At 38.3% G+C, this 14,957-nt stretch overlaps 2 protein-coding genes across 3 annotated transcripts in view; one reads left to right on the top strand and one right to left on the bottom strand.

Annotated features, from left to right (window-relative positions):
* The window catches only part of TUT4 (terminal uridylyl transferase 4), a 49,135-nt gene extending 43,032 nt beyond the window's left edge, over positions 1-6,103 (top strand). The window contains exons 29-31 of one of the 2 annotated variants that reach the window (XM_081323437.1): positions 632-1,145; positions 3,125-3,301; positions 5,616-6,103. In XM_081323437.1, the coding sequence (XP_081179563.1) occupies positions 632-1,145; positions 3,125-3,301; positions 5,616-5,704 (780 nt within the window). In that variant the 3' untranslated portion in view covers positions 5,705-6,103. The other variant, XM_081323438.1, reaches the window with a different exon arrangement.
* A 965-nt stretch (positions 6,104-7,068) lies between these two features.
* Positions 7,069-14,950, bottom strand: PRPF38A (pre-mRNA processing factor 38A). Its single transcript, XM_081323439.1, has 10 exons — positions 14,683-14,950; positions 11,370-11,529; positions 10,636-10,757; positions 10,214-10,299; positions 9,960-10,070; positions 9,109-9,221; positions 8,987-9,013; positions 8,812-8,909; positions 8,169-8,217; positions 7,069-7,933 (listed from the first exon to the last, which is right to left on the bottom strand). Exons 1-10 carry the CDS (start codon positions 14,810-14,812, stop codon positions 7,891-7,893), a joined length of 939 nt encoding a protein of 312 aa, XP_081179565.1. The 5' UTR covers positions 14,813-14,950; the 3' UTR covers positions 7,069-7,890.
* Between the last annotated feature and the right edge of the window lie 7 nt (positions 14,951-14,957).

Raw genomic sequence — 14,957 nt, 5'->3', positions numbered from 1 at the left:
TCCTTCCAGGCACTATCAGGCAGATTCCTACAAAGGAAGCAGGTCCTTGGACTGTTTCTTTGCTTGGGAAATGAGGCTCCTTTTCAAACTTACTTCACTGAATGCCTGTTGCTCCTAAACAAATTGCATGCTTGGATTTCAGCAGGTGCCAGAGTAGTAATAGAAGGAGTGCAAGGAGGCCCTGGGTAGCACGGCAAAGGCAACCTGCCAACGTCTCTCTGCTCTGGCACTGAAAATCCTGCTTGCGTGAAGAATTGTCAGAGCCAGACAGTGTCTCACAGGGTTTTCCTTACCCTCCTTGAGACACTGTGAACTCTTTAGCTGGGACTTTGTCCATTAAAAACCCACGCGATTGCTTAATGACCACAACCTGGAACGCCAGGATTGTGGTTATTAAATGGCATCTTGGCACATGGCATCTTGCTTAATGCTCTGTTCAGTCAATCCAAATTCTGATCCCAATTGTGGTTGTAAGTCAAGGACTACCTTTTGTTTTCTTTCCTTGAGCTGAAACACTTAGAATGGGGTTGTAAAAGTTCCTTTGTGGTAACTTTTTAATTGTCAGGAGCTCAGTGGATCACTTAACTGGTAAACTAATCCAAACCCAATCCTTTTTTTCCCCCTTCTCTAGTCTGATTCGCATCAATCATCTTACTCTCCACAGCCTCAGCAGTTTACCCAGAATTCCTCTCCACCAGCCTCCATTAATCAGCCTCAGCCTCAATCAGTATCCCAGTCTAAACATACTCTGCCGCCCCAACAAGGGGCACAGTCACCTCACCAGGTCCAGCTGCCTTTGTTTAACTTTGCCCAATCTCCCCCAGGTCAGTATTCCACCTTGCCTAATTTGGGGGTATTTCAAATGCCCCACCATCACCAAATTCCATTTCCTAACACCTCCTGGCCTGTTATTCACTCTGCACCGGGTAATCCTCCTCACGCAACAAACGTTCCATTTTCGGTGAGAACTGGCAGCAGCAACCCACCCAATAATCAGAGCACCATAAGCTTGAATGATCCTAGTATCATCTTTGCACAGCCTGCTGCCAGGCCTGTGGGAATCCCCAGCACTTCTCATGAGGGACCCTGGCACAACCCTGTGACTCTAAGCTCACTGGTGAACAATGGCACAGTGGGGAATTCAGGTAATTTTCCTCGATTGTCACTTGGCTTTGTACAAATACTGATGTTTTCTTTGCTAACCATTTCTGAGCTCGTTTCATTCGATCCTGCTAATCGGCTGCTTACAAGAAAACATTTTAAGGAAGTTTAATTTCCTTAATACTTAGGCCAAGACATTAACGTAGCTGAAAAGTTTTTTTAAAAAGTGCTTGAGCCATTTGCATTGTAGATCTAGACAAGTTATTGAAAGAGAAGACTGACCTAGTGAAAAACTGCTAGCAAATATGAACTAGATTAGAGAATCCACATCAGATCTAGCCATAGGCTGAAAGCACTTACCGTAGTTCCATTTTGTTTTTCAATTGGGCTTTCTCATGTTGCATTTAATACTGCTCTGAAAATAGTGTCAAAAGTAGCTTAAAATGGGATGGGAATGATATATGTGATAGAAGAAGAGTGGCCTGGTAGGAGCACATCTTTCTGTTCAGCCTTTTAACTCCAGTTTATTTAAAGATTCTGCATATTGATGTACTTAGATTGAAATGTTGATATATTAATATATGAACCAGTATGAATTTTATACTTTTTTTAAAAAAATATATAGCTGGTCAGAAATGGCTGAAATGAAGCATTTACTGCTGGTGTGTTTTATAGTTGTTTTCATTTGACAATGACTCCGATCCATACTTCCTAGAACAAGTTTAGAAGGATCCATGGCCTACCTTAGGATTTTCTTCTTAGAATTAGAAGTTGTTAGGTCAGCCAAACCAAACTAATGAAACATTACAAACAACTCGGATACTTCAAAGATTCCCAAAGATACATTGTTCATGGTCTCTACAGGTAGTCCTTGACTTTAAGACTGCTTAACAACCATTCATTGTGGATCCAGAATGGTACTATATGGCACATAAAAGTATTTTTGGCCATTGTAAAATGTGCCAACTCCCCATACGTAGTCATGTTACTGAATCCTGGGCATTTGGCAGTTTGATCGCTTTTGTGACAGGTTGCAGCATCCTGTGGTCACATGACCATGATTTGCTGTATTTTCTGCTGGATTCTGATTTACACTTAAAACTGCAGCTTTTATTTAATAACTAAAGGTTCGCTGAATCACCACAATGATTTGCTTAGCAACCACTGCAAAAAATGTTGTAAAATCCGATAATCACATAGGTGCCACAAGCATAAATCCCTTCTTGACAGTGGTTGTAAGTCAAGGACTACCTGTCAACTATTCTGTATTTTCAGAACATGTATTTCTTTCTGTTTTTTGCATCATAGTGTTTAATAATTGCTTTTCAGTGGCTTGGTTTGTTTTATATTTTTCATTCATTTTTGAACAAAACGGTTAATTTGACTCCAAATAATTAATAATATAATGAAGTTGGAAGGGATCTTGGAGGTCATCTAATCCAACCCCCTGCTCGGGCAGGAAATTTTAACTTGCAGGATTGCTCTGCACTGCCTAAGGTGTTGTTGAAGAAAAGAAATATGTAAGAGTTGCTATGAGATATTGTAAACCAGCAACATTGGCTTAATTTTTTTTATTCAGAATTTTTGCATCAAGCCCATCATTTCTCAAAACATCCACAGTTTAATGTTATCTATAATTTCCTTAATGTAAAATTTATGACTTTTTTAAACAGTAAAGTAGTTTTTTATGTAAACAAACAGCTATTTTAGTATTCTTTTACCATAACAATTATCCATAACTATATTAATCCTATTTCTTTAACATTTGAAAATTCCTATTGCTTCTTCTTGTCAGTTTACCTCAATTTGGGATATTGCAAATGTTTTAGCTAGGATGATGGTTTAATTTAAAACAATATCAGTTATTGATAAGTACATCATATACCCAATCTTATTCACCATATCAATGTTTATACTAAATATTAGATTTCAAAGAGTAAGTGCTATTGTTTGCTGGTATAATGCAAGCTATCAATTTCATCTACAATGTTTCCTCTCTTTTTCTTTTGGCAATGACAATTAGACCAGGGCTTCCAAGGGCAATATGGTAAAGGAAATCCACCTCCACCTATTCCTTGGGACCATGGAGCTACTACCCGTTTTCCTGTCCTTCGAGGGACGTGGCCTTACAGTATATCTCCAAACTACATGCAGCAGGGAAATGCCAGTTACCCATTGAACAAACCTTTCTATCCTCAAGGTAGGATAAGGACATTTTAATGATGTGATACAGCTTTGATACCTTTTGTTTCTTTGTGGCTGCAGTCCTTAATAATATATTCTGAAATAGATTGAAATAAAAGCATGGCTTTTGGGGTCCGTATTCACACAGAACAAATCTGTGATATACAGAACTTTTCATGCAGTTGAACTTTTGAATATGTATATGAATCAGTTATGACACACCTCTTTGTTAACTTGCTACCTTCAATTTTTACTTATATTTAAATAAAATCTGTGTTTTATATGGAATTAACCTACTTTACTGCAGCAAGTATTCCATACACCAGAAAAACATGCATGGTTTCTGGTTTATGAATTGTTTGTTTGGGAAAATTTCATTATCTAACTAGGTAATGAAACATTTGAAACAATCCATCGAGCTCAGAGGCACCAAGGATTTCACAGTTCAACCCCAAGCTACATATATTCTCTCTTATTAGTTTATGTACAGTGCGTTCAGGAAGTATTCAGACCCCCTTCTCTTTTGTCTATTTTGTTATGCTACAGCCTGATTCTACAGTTCTTGAAATTCTTCTTTTCTCTCATTAGTCTCCACTCATTATCCCATAATGACAAAGTGAAAACAGAATTTTGGAAATGTCTGTAAAATTTATTAAAAATGAAGCACCTTTGGCAGCAATTACAGTCTCGAGTCTTTTGGGTATGATGCGGCAAGCTTTGCACACCTGGATTAGGGGATTTTCGGCCATTCTTCCTTGCAAATCCTCTCAAGCTCGTCAGGTTGGATGGCGACTGTTGGTGCACAGCCATTTTCAGGTCCCTTCAGAGATGTTCAATAGGGTTCAGGTCAGGCCTCTGGCTGGGCCACTCTAGGACATTCACAAGAGTTGTCTCTAAGCCACTCCTGTGTTGTTTTAGGATTGTTATGTTGGAAAGTGAACCTTCAGCCCAGTCTGAGGTCCTGAGTGCTGTGGAACAGGTTTTCATTGAGGATATCCCTGTACATTGCTCCATTCAGTTTTTTTCCTCAACCTTGATCAGTCTCCCAATCCCTGCTGCTGAAAAAAAAAAAACCTACAGCATGGTGTTGCCACATGCTTTACTGTAGGGGTGATATTGGGCAGGTGATGAGCGATGCCTGGTTTCCTCCAGACATAACATTTAGAATTGAGGCCAAAGAGTTCAATCTTGCTTTCCTCAGACCAGAGAATCTTGTTCCTCACAGTTTGAGAGTCCTACAGGTGTTTGGGGTTTTTTTGGTGTTTTTTGGTGTTTTTTTTGTTGTTTTTTTGTTGTTGTTGTTTTGCAAACTCCAACCAGGCTTTCATGTATATTGCACTGAGGAGAGGCTTCTGTCTAGCCACTTTTCCATAAAACCCATATTGGTGGAGGGCTGCAGAAATGGTTGTCCTTCTGGAACTCTGTCCCATCTCTGCACAGGATCTTTGGAGCTCAGCCAGTGACCATCAGGTTCTTGGTCACCTCTCTTACTAAGGCTCTTCTTCCCTGATCGCTCAGTTTGACCGGGCAACCAGCCCTTGGAAGAATCCTGGTTGTGCCAAATGTCTTCCATCTGAGAAGGCCACTGTGTAGGCCACTGTGCTCTTAATAAGAACCTTCAGTGCAGCAGAAATTTTATTGTAACCTTCTCTGGATCTGTGCCTTGCAATAATCCTGTCTCTGCAGGCAGTTCCTTTGACCTCATGGCTTTTGCTCTGCTATAGTATGCATCGTCCGCTGTGAGTCCTTCTATAGAGGAGTGTGCCTTTCCAAATCATGTCCAATCAATTTAATTTACCACAGGTGGACTCCAGTCAAGATGTAGGAACATGTCAGTAATGATCAAGAGAAATGGGATGCACCTGAGCTAAATTTCAAGTGTTGCAAAGGGCCTGAACGCTTATGCCAATGTGACATTTCAGTTTTTTCTTTATAATAAATTTACAGACATTGCTAAAATTCTGTTTTCACGTCGTCATTATGGGGTACTGATTGTAGATTAATGAGAAAAAAACAGAATTTCAACAACTGTAGAGTCAGGCTGCAGCATAACAAAATTGACAAAAAGCAAAGGCGGTCTGAATACTTCCTGAATGCGCTGTATATATTAAGGGATTGATCATTCAAATAGATATTTAAATAATTCGATTGAAGCTGATTTTTATAAGTCTAATCCACAAATTGTGTTTTGCTTTTTCCCTTTGAACCATTCATTTACCTTTCTCAGGCAGTGCTTCCAAGCATTTTTAGACTCCATTTTCAATGTACATGATATATAAAATGAATTTATTTAATATATACTGCAATAAATATAACCAATTTTCTTTTAGCTGGCCTATTGATGCAGAACCAGCGGTTTTCACTTCTGTCTCAAGGACATCCACACTTGAACATGAATTTTATTCAGCAGAAGAAATGAAGTTTAATTAAGGGGATGGGAAGAAATCAGGTTGGAATAAAATGTTATTGCAACATGTTTAGATAAAAAGATTATTTAAAACTTTTTAAGTGTATAATTTGTACATAAATATAAAATATAGTTTTTACTAGTATCACAAGAATTAGTGATACAAATGTCATCTATTTTATTACCCTGTTTTTAAGGGAACTGTTTTATTTTATCTTGATAAACTGTAAAGAGATTTTTTAAAATTAAGTTGTTTATTTTCTATTAGCTTTATTCATACTTTGGTTCGGACTTTATATCTATTCTAAAAAGAAATTAGAAGGAATTCATGTGTTAAAGACTCATTTCTTTACTGAACAATGTAGTGCCAAAAAACTTTTTAAAAAGGAAATAAAATTGGAAAATCCTAAATCATAGCCACATTTTCTTTCATATTAGGGATTGAATGCTAAATGGCAGTACTTTTTTAAAAACAAAATAAAAAGGGTTGGGCAGTATATAGAAATATTTGGGATTTGGATGTCTACCTAACAGTATTTGCAACATAAACATTAAAAAAGAAAGCTCGTATGCCTGTGAAGTGTTGCCATTTAATTCACTGAACTCTTATTTGTGACAGCATACACATTCAGACTTATCCTTCCTTCACGTAACTTCTGGTACATAGCTCTGCATGTCTGATATGTCAGTTGCCTGTTAAAGAAGAAAGCAAGTGAACAACAAAACAGGGCCATTTTCATTAAATCAAGCATTTCTGGAATGGTAGTACCACCTTAAGTCTTGGACTGATACATGAAAGGTGCTTTCTGACTTGTGGAAGTATACCTAAATGTACCAGCATGAAAATCTTGGTGCTCTATTGAACTAAATATACATGGTATCTAAAGCAAACTCCAGGCATTGAAATTATGTTCAAATACTTTTGTAACTTAGTGAAAAATATAACACTAAACTTGCCCATATTTTCAAGCCTGCAATCTTATTCCCACTCATTGCAAAATAATCCCAACTGAGTGGTATTCCCATTTTAATAAATGTGTGTATCTGTGTCCTAAGTATTGCTATTCTAGGAATAGACATATCAAGCACAGTTCAAATTGGTTTGAATCAGATTTGCAATTCAGATTAGAAATAAATCCAAATCAACTTGGGAAAAATTGTACATACACAAAAGTTGAAACTTTCACAGATCTCTTAATTTGATTTCAGTAACTCAATTGGATTGCTTTTGAACTGAATCAAATATTTGCACTCTCCTGTTTATTATGTATTAATAGTGATTATGTTCAGAACAATTACCTTCATTTTACAAGTATTTGTAATTTAAATCAGTTCTAAATAAGCCATTCCAAGAAAAAAGTTTTTTAAAGACATACTTGTGTACCATTTTTTTAATAAAGAAATTACAAGACAAACTTTCTTCCTGCTTCACATTTACAATTGTTGTAAAAAACAAGAGTTGATCAGAAAATACATTGAAAGGATGTCCATTTTAGTTAAAGATATCAAACAGGGCAATGAATAAGAATACAGTCTGCTTCAGACATTTATCTAAATGTGCAAGAATTCAAAATGGGAAAAGATGGGATAGAGTCCAGGGGTGTCCAAACTTAGCAACTTTAAGATCTGTGGACATGCTGGATAAAGAATACTGGGAGTTGAAGTCCACAATTCTTAAAGTTGCTAAGTTGGATCCCCTACAGCAGGGGTAGGCAACCTTGGTTCTTTTATGACTCGTGGACTTCAACTCCCAGAATTCCTGAGCCAGACTCAGGAATTCTGGGAGTTGAAGTCCACGAGTCATAAAAGAACCAAGGTTGCCTACCCCTGCCCTAGAGTAGATTATCCTCAGTGACCCTGTGACCACATATTACAACCTTAATGTTGCCTAGAAAATCTGAAGGGAAGAAGTATGGATTTTGAGTGTGAGAAGTACTGTCTTGATTATAATCCATAAATATAAATTTTTAAAAAATCTGTAATTAAACCAAATGAGTTCAGAAATGCATACAGAGCTATAGGGATGAACCCACTATGTATTTGCTCACTTTGAATTTTAGAAGACTTATACTAGGCTTATACTGCCCAAGAAACACTTGAATGCAAAAAACATTGAGCTGTCAGAGGAGCATCTATCTATCAAGTGAACTCCTCTACCAAATAAACAAAAAGCTTCTAATTCATGAAACAGGTTAAGGTTATTCATTTCCCCGACGGCTTTTCTTATGGCTCTTCTTAGATCTGAAAGAAGAATAAAAATTTTTTTCAGCATTCAGTTAACTTGAGTTCAAGTGAAAATCACACAAGAAGTTAAAATTCAAGTTTGGACAATCAGAGAGTATCTAATCATTGGTCCAAACACTTCTGTCCACATACATGAACATATAGCTCAATGATAAAGACTGATTATTCCTGTGAGACGAATCTAGTACAAACCTTCCATGAACTATGAAGGAGCAAAAGATGAAATACATACCTTTCTGGAGACTTGGAATGACTACGATGTCTGTGGCTACGATGGTGCCCTGTTGAGATAAGGTACAAAAATTTTGATTTTGATTCTGCTCATACAGGTAGTCTTTGACATACAATGGTTCATTTAGTGACTATTCAGAATTACAACAGAACTGAAAAAGTGGCTTATGACCGTTTTTCACACTTAGGACTGTTGCAGCATCCCCAAGGTCATGTGATCAAAATTCAAATCCTTGGCAACTGACTTGTGAGGGTTACAGTGTCCCGGGTTCATGTGATCATCTTTTGCAATCTGACAAAGTCAATGGGAAAGCCAAATTCACTTAACAACCATGTTACTAACTTAACTGCAGAGATTTGTTTAACAACTGTGGCAAGAAAGGACGTAAAGTAGGACAAAACCCATTTAACCAACGTCTCAGCAACAGAAATTTGGGCTCAATTGTGGTTGTAAGTTGAGGAAGACCCATATTTAATATAGTCCTTACCATATTACAGCATACCATATTACAGCATGGTGAAGAAGGGATGAAGCTTTTAACTATTGATACAGTCACATAGTTTGTGTATTATAGAAAATATTAAAAATATTCTTAAAAGTCAAAGGAATCATCCACAACTGCCTTTCTCTAAAGTGTAAATACCTGGAGATTTAGATCTTGATCTGTGGCGCCTTTCTCTAGATCTACTTCGGTGCCTCCTTGGGCTCTTGCTGCGATGTCTTTCCCGCCGTGGTGAAGGACTGTTAAGAAGTAATCTGTTAGTCACAAGCTTACAATATTTCTTTTAAAGAGCAATTCAAATATCTTACATGATTACCTTCTCCTCTTTGGAGATCGGCTTCGCCTAGATAGGAAGGAATGGGGATAAACAGTTATTTACTACACTACTTTTAGCATATTATGCTGGTTAGCAATTGTTGAAAGATCCCAAAACGCTACCTTCTAGGAGATCTACTTCGACTTCTTCTGTAACGCAGTGTTGGAGATCTACGAGGTTTGTCTAAATCCCTATATCCTCTTCTTCTGTGATCAGGGGAAGGGGCTCTATCCAGCTGAAAACATGTAAATAAAACCTTTTATAGTAAATGTGACATTTCAAAAGCTATCAAACATTTGTTCAAATTATTTCCACACGCAGGCTCAGTGGACCTAATGTTATTTATTGAACATATATGCCACCCATCTTGCTAAAGGTGATTCTTGGTGACTTACAATAAAAAATCCCGACATAAAAGATTAAAAGAATAGTTATATTAAATTTGAATTAAAATTGACGGAAGAGGAAGGGGGCGCACATAGGGAAGGGGTGGGGGCATAATCCACCTCCAGAATGATATGCCCCCCTTGGGGCCCCAGGCCAGTTGGCAGAGCCAGGTCTTCAGGCTTTTTCAGAAGGCCTAAAGGGTAGGTATGCATGTCACCTTGGAGGTAGGTAGCTAATAGCAATAGCACTTAGACTTATATATTGCTTCATAGTGCTTTATAGCCCTCTCTAAGCGATTTACAGAGTCAGCATATTGCCCCCAACAATCTGGGTCCTCATTCTTACTGACCTCAGAAGGATGGAAGGCTGAGTCAACCCTGAACTGGTGACAATTGAAGTTGGCAGTCAGCAGAAGTAGCCTGCAGTACTGCATTCTAACCACTGCAGCACCACGGCTGATAATAGTAAGCACTATAACACGATATTCTCTCAAAAAATAAGGATGCGACATTTTTGTACTATGAAATCAGCATATGCTATATTAAGAGAACTTCAATGCCAAAATAAAAACTTGACAGATTCAAACCTTTTCATCCTCTTCTTCCTCATCCTCACTAGACTCTACATCATCCATATCTTCTTCCAAAGCACTGATCCGTGTTTCCAGCTGTTCAGCTTCTTCTAAAACATATCTTTTCTAAAAAAAGAACAGGTTTTAAATGCAGACAATACTTCAAAAGGGAAAGATTTCATCATGCACTGTATATATAATAGAAAGCTAATCTTTTTACTACTCGAAGTTTGATTTATAATTTCCTTATAATGTAATTGATTACATACCTGTAGTCTAGGTAAAATGATATCACAGACACGCTCATCATGAAGCAACTGATCAATAAACTCATCAACATGCATGAGCTCAAACTCTGGGGGGAAAAAGATTGTATTTAAAAAGAGTAACGTTCTTAATAAGCTAAGATAAAATTACAGAAAACAAAAGGTACGTTTTATATGATTTTCTACATAGAAAAGCAGGATGTACACTAAGTTATTGGATGGTTTGTATTTCTTGCCTCTTCCTGTCTAGTAAGGTTACTACTAACCAAAGTGGTCCAAAGGCAAACATTTAATATGAAACAAGAATACAGTACCATTTAAGACAATCAGATGGATATATAATTTAGTCTATGTGTGCTACTTACATGTTCAAATCTGTTAGATAATGGGCTTTATAAATGATTGAATTAAGTTACACCACTTACCTCCATTTCTATTTTGGCTTTTTATTTTTCGATAATCATTGTATAATGGTTCAAGGTATTTGTAGCAGTCTATGGCAGTTCCAGTCAGTCTCATATATAATGCACCTAGTAATCTCACATATCTAAAATAGGCAAAAATGAAACATTAATTTAGAATTACTTTTTCCAATACAATTAGCTGAGGATACAAATATCCTATAATAGAATTTGAATTCACTACTGAGTCATTTCATTACAGATGTTAATTCAAAAATGTCCATGTTATACCAAATTGCTTGATTTAGTCCATGCCGCTTCCTTATTTCCTTTCCACTCCATGCAGCAATTATGTGTGTGTGTGTGTGTGTGTGTGTGTGCGCATGCATGCATGCATGTAAAAATAATGTACAAGTCTGCTTTTGTTGAAAATGACTCAATTTCAATTATACCTCTGAGAACAATTAGAAAATTTACAGAAGAGGAAGATTTAAGAACAGGCTATCTTATGGGATTAGCAGCAGTTGCTAAACAAATGGTTGGGCAATGGCCTAATGTGTAAATTTACACTTGCAAAAAGTGATGGATGGATATGAAGTAGAAAATAAACATGATTGATACCGAAAACCTTATACCATGGAGAACAAAATCTGATTTATATTTATCAAACACAGATATGCAAAACCATGAACAAGAACCACAATCTGTAGGAAAAAGTTTGTTTTAAATTACACCTCCATATTATTTTTTTCTCTTACTTGAAGTCTTCATTCTTTATAAATTCAACAATAATGTCTTTTTCAGGCTGAATCTGCAGCATCTTCAGAGTCAAGCACAAGAATGGTGTAGGCTTTATATTTCCACCATAAACTCCACCAGTGTATCTCAATTCCATAGCTTTATCTACAACCAATTCAGCTATAAAAAACATAATTCCATCAGGTTTTAATATTAAATACATGTATCTGGTTGTTTCATTTTTAATGAAACAGTTCTAGTAACCATTTAGATAAAATTTATCAACAATTATGGAGTGTATTACAGGTAGGTCACAATTAGTAAGGGGTTGAATAATGTGAATTGTAAATTGAAACCAGGCTTTTAAGGGAGCCCAAAATTCAGTTCATGCAAGACTAGCAGCAACTGCAATTGAGGCTAGTGCATGCACAGTTGTGGCTGAGGTTCATTAATATATATATTAATATATGTGTGTGTGTTAAATTTTTTCATGGCCTATTTCCATTGAGTTGGAATGAATTACCATATTCTCCATCAAAATCACTTTGAATAGTGGAAATTCAAATACTGCAACCATTTCATGGGATTTATTAACTGCACTATTCGAGACTTACCTGTATATAATCACACTGCAGCTTCCATGTAATTTTATAAGATGTTATTTTTCATTTTTAACCTTCCTATGCCTTACAAAAGAAGATGTAAGGCACGGGTGTCAAACTTGCCACATCACATGACGTGTCACAACATATTGTGACTTTTTTTCGTATTGCCGGAGCTGTGTGGGCACGGCGCGACCTCTGTATGATGCAACCATCCCGTGGGCTGGCAGTTTGACACCCCTAATGTAAGGGGAGGAAAAGAAAGTTTCACGGCTTCTTTTAATTACAGTGCCAGCAGGACAGGAGTGTTGCTTAGGTTTCTATTCCACTATAAAACAGACCTTCCAGTTATGATTAATCTCTATCTGTTGGGATGGTCCACTAATGTGGTAACTTTTTTCTTCTTCCGAGGATGAAGAAAGGTACCACAGGATCAGCTATCCTTGATCCGATACTAAAGAATAGAAAACATCTCCGGGAAATAAAAGTAGCAAGACTATGGGAAGAAAATGACCGTGTAATATGATGTTCTTATTGTTAAAGGATCAGAAACTGAACATATTGAATATGTATCTTAGACTTGAAAAAAGTAGATTTTAGTAAACTTTGTTTACTAAACAATTAAAAGGGGGGAGAGGGAAATTCAACAGAAGGCAATGTGAATCTGGAAAATAAAGTATATGTATATAGGAAACAGAGAAAAGTACCCAAGAAAGAGGAAATACATGTGGCCAAAATTTGAGAAACGGCTCCAAAAGACTGAGAATCAAGCTGCGTTGAAGTTAAGAATGAAGGAAAAACTTTTCAGATTTATTCAAAATCAGAAAATAATACACTAGCTATTCAATAATGAAAGTAAAGGAAGGATTACTCAGCTTCTGTTTCAGTCAGCTCTGAGAAGTTATGTCCATCAGGGATTGAAAAGAATTGAAATTTAAGATTTAACACATGGATAAGATCTTTTGAGTTAAATTCTTCAGGTCCAGATGAATTACATCTCGTGGTACTCAAGAAAGACGCTAAGATAGGCTTATAAGAGTCTCCTTATGTGGGAGATGGGCAGCATAAAAATTTAATAAACACCATTTTGAACATTCCAAGATTTTCTCCCTGAAATGGCAATTTTTACACATCGTAAGTGATGGATTTCCCCGCACCCTGTATGCTCAGACTGAGGGCAGATACCTGTTAAAAAGATGTTTTAATTTGGATTCCTGCACTAAGCAGGGAAGTTGGACTCAAGAAATCTATATGACTGGACAATGTGAAATTTGAGCGGGCCCCGAACAAGGAGTATATATCGGAGGTGGTGACCCTTTGAGAGCTGTATGCAACGAAATTTCATTTTGATGTATGCCAATTGGTGTACATTCAAAGTGACAATAAAGTTATCATCATCATAACTCCTTCCAGATCTATCATCGTGGTTTTGAAAAGATCTGCTCATTCCCCAAAGCTTCATTTCATAGTCACCTTAGATCTGAATCTAGTTTAAATTCCTACTCAACCGGCTGTCAGCACGTTAAAATAAGATAAGTTAACACAATCCCGGACGGAGGAGACCACTGCCCTTGATTAAAACAGGGGTAAGTAAGCTCCTGGGGAGGAAAGCCATGGCAAATCTAGACAGCACACTAAAAAGCAGAGACATCACCCTGTCAACAAAAGTGCGTATAGTCAAGGCTATGGTCTTCCCAGTTGCAATGTATGGCAGTGAAAGTTGGACCATAAGAAAGGCTGAGCGCCAAAGAATTGAGGCCTTTGAACTATGGTGCTGGAGAAGACTCCTGCGAGTCCCTTGGACTGCAAGGCGATCAAACCGGGCAGTCCTAGAGGAGATCAATCCTGACTGCTCTTTAGAAGGCCAGATCCTGAAGCTAAAACTCAAATACTTTGGCCACCTAATGAGAAGGAAGGACTCACTGGAGAAGAGCCTAATGCTGGGAAAGATTGAGGGCAAGAGAAGAAGGGGACGACAGAGAATGAGGTGGCTGGATGGAGTCACTGAAGCAGTAGGCGTGAGCTTAAATGGACTCCAGAAGATGGTAGAGGACAGGAAGGCCTGGAGGAATGTTGTCCATAGGGTCGCGATGGGTCGGACACGACTTCGCAGCTAACAACAACAACAAGTAAGTATTGGAGGAACATTGTCCATAGGGTCGCGATGGGTCGGACACGACTTCGCAGCTAACAACAAGTAAGTATTGGAGGAACATTGTCCATAGGGTCGCGATGGGTCGGACACGACTTCGCAGCTAACAACAAGTAAGTATTGGAGGAACATTGTCCATAGGGTCGCGATGGGTCGGACACGACTTCGCAGCTAACAACAAGTAAGTATTGGAGGAACATTGTCCATAGGGTCGCGATGGGTCGGACACGACTTCGCAGCTAACAACAAGTAAGTATTGGAGGAACATTGTCCATAGGGTCGCGATGGGTCGGACACGACTTCGCAGCTAACAACAACAAGAAGTAAGTATTGGAGGAACATTGTCCATAGGGTCGCGATGGGTCGGACACGACTTCGCAGCTAACAACAACCAAAGTGTTTACCAAGATGCCCTCTCGTTTCACCAACCGTTCAATTTGGCTTCCAACCTCCCCAATCTCCTCTCTCGCTAACCGATCTCCCGAAAGCCCCAACGGTCTCCCAACCCCATCCCCGTCCGCTGATTCCCGATCCGCTCCCGTTGCTTCGGATCCAACCGCCCGCTTCGCTAAGCCGCACCTGTGAGACCGAAGCATTCTTCCTTCCAGTACTTGGACTCGTAGATGCGAGTGCGAATGATCTTCTCCACCAGATATTGTGGGTTAGTGCCGTGGATGCTGTGCGCGTCTTTTACCGTCCGGTTTGCCATGCCCGCCCCTCTAGTAAGATACAAAGCCCTACAAAGTGGAGCGTTTCCAGAAGAGAAAAGGAGAAAGTTGGGGGGGGGGAATGAGAGAGCGGCCTACAGAGCCGCACCGCTCGCCCCCTCCATTTTCACTTCCGCTCAGGATTCA

The sequence above is a fragment of the Vipera berus genome, assembly GCF_964194415.1.
Source record: "Vipera berus genome assembly, chromosome: 3".
In the NCBI taxonomy this organism is placed as follows: Eukaryota; Metazoa; Chordata; class Lepidosauria; order Squamata; family Viperidae; genus Vipera; species Vipera berus.
This window is presented reverse-complemented; position numbering and strand designations above follow the sequence as displayed.

Bases quoted from the DNA above. Each gene is read 5' to 3' on its own strand.
- PRPF38A (XM_081323439.1), bottom strand. From the start codon at position 14,812: ATGGCAAACCGGACGGTAAAAGACGCGCACAGCATCCACGGCACTAAC. The intron at 10,071-10,213 runs GTATGTAATCAA...TTCTTTTTTTAG, and splicing joins TCATTTTACCTAGACTACAG to AAAAGATATGTTTTAGAAGA. The intron at 8,910-8,986 runs GTAATCATGTAA...ACTTCTTAACAG, and splicing joins CGATCTCCAAAGAGGAGAAG to TCCTTCACCACGGCGGGAAA.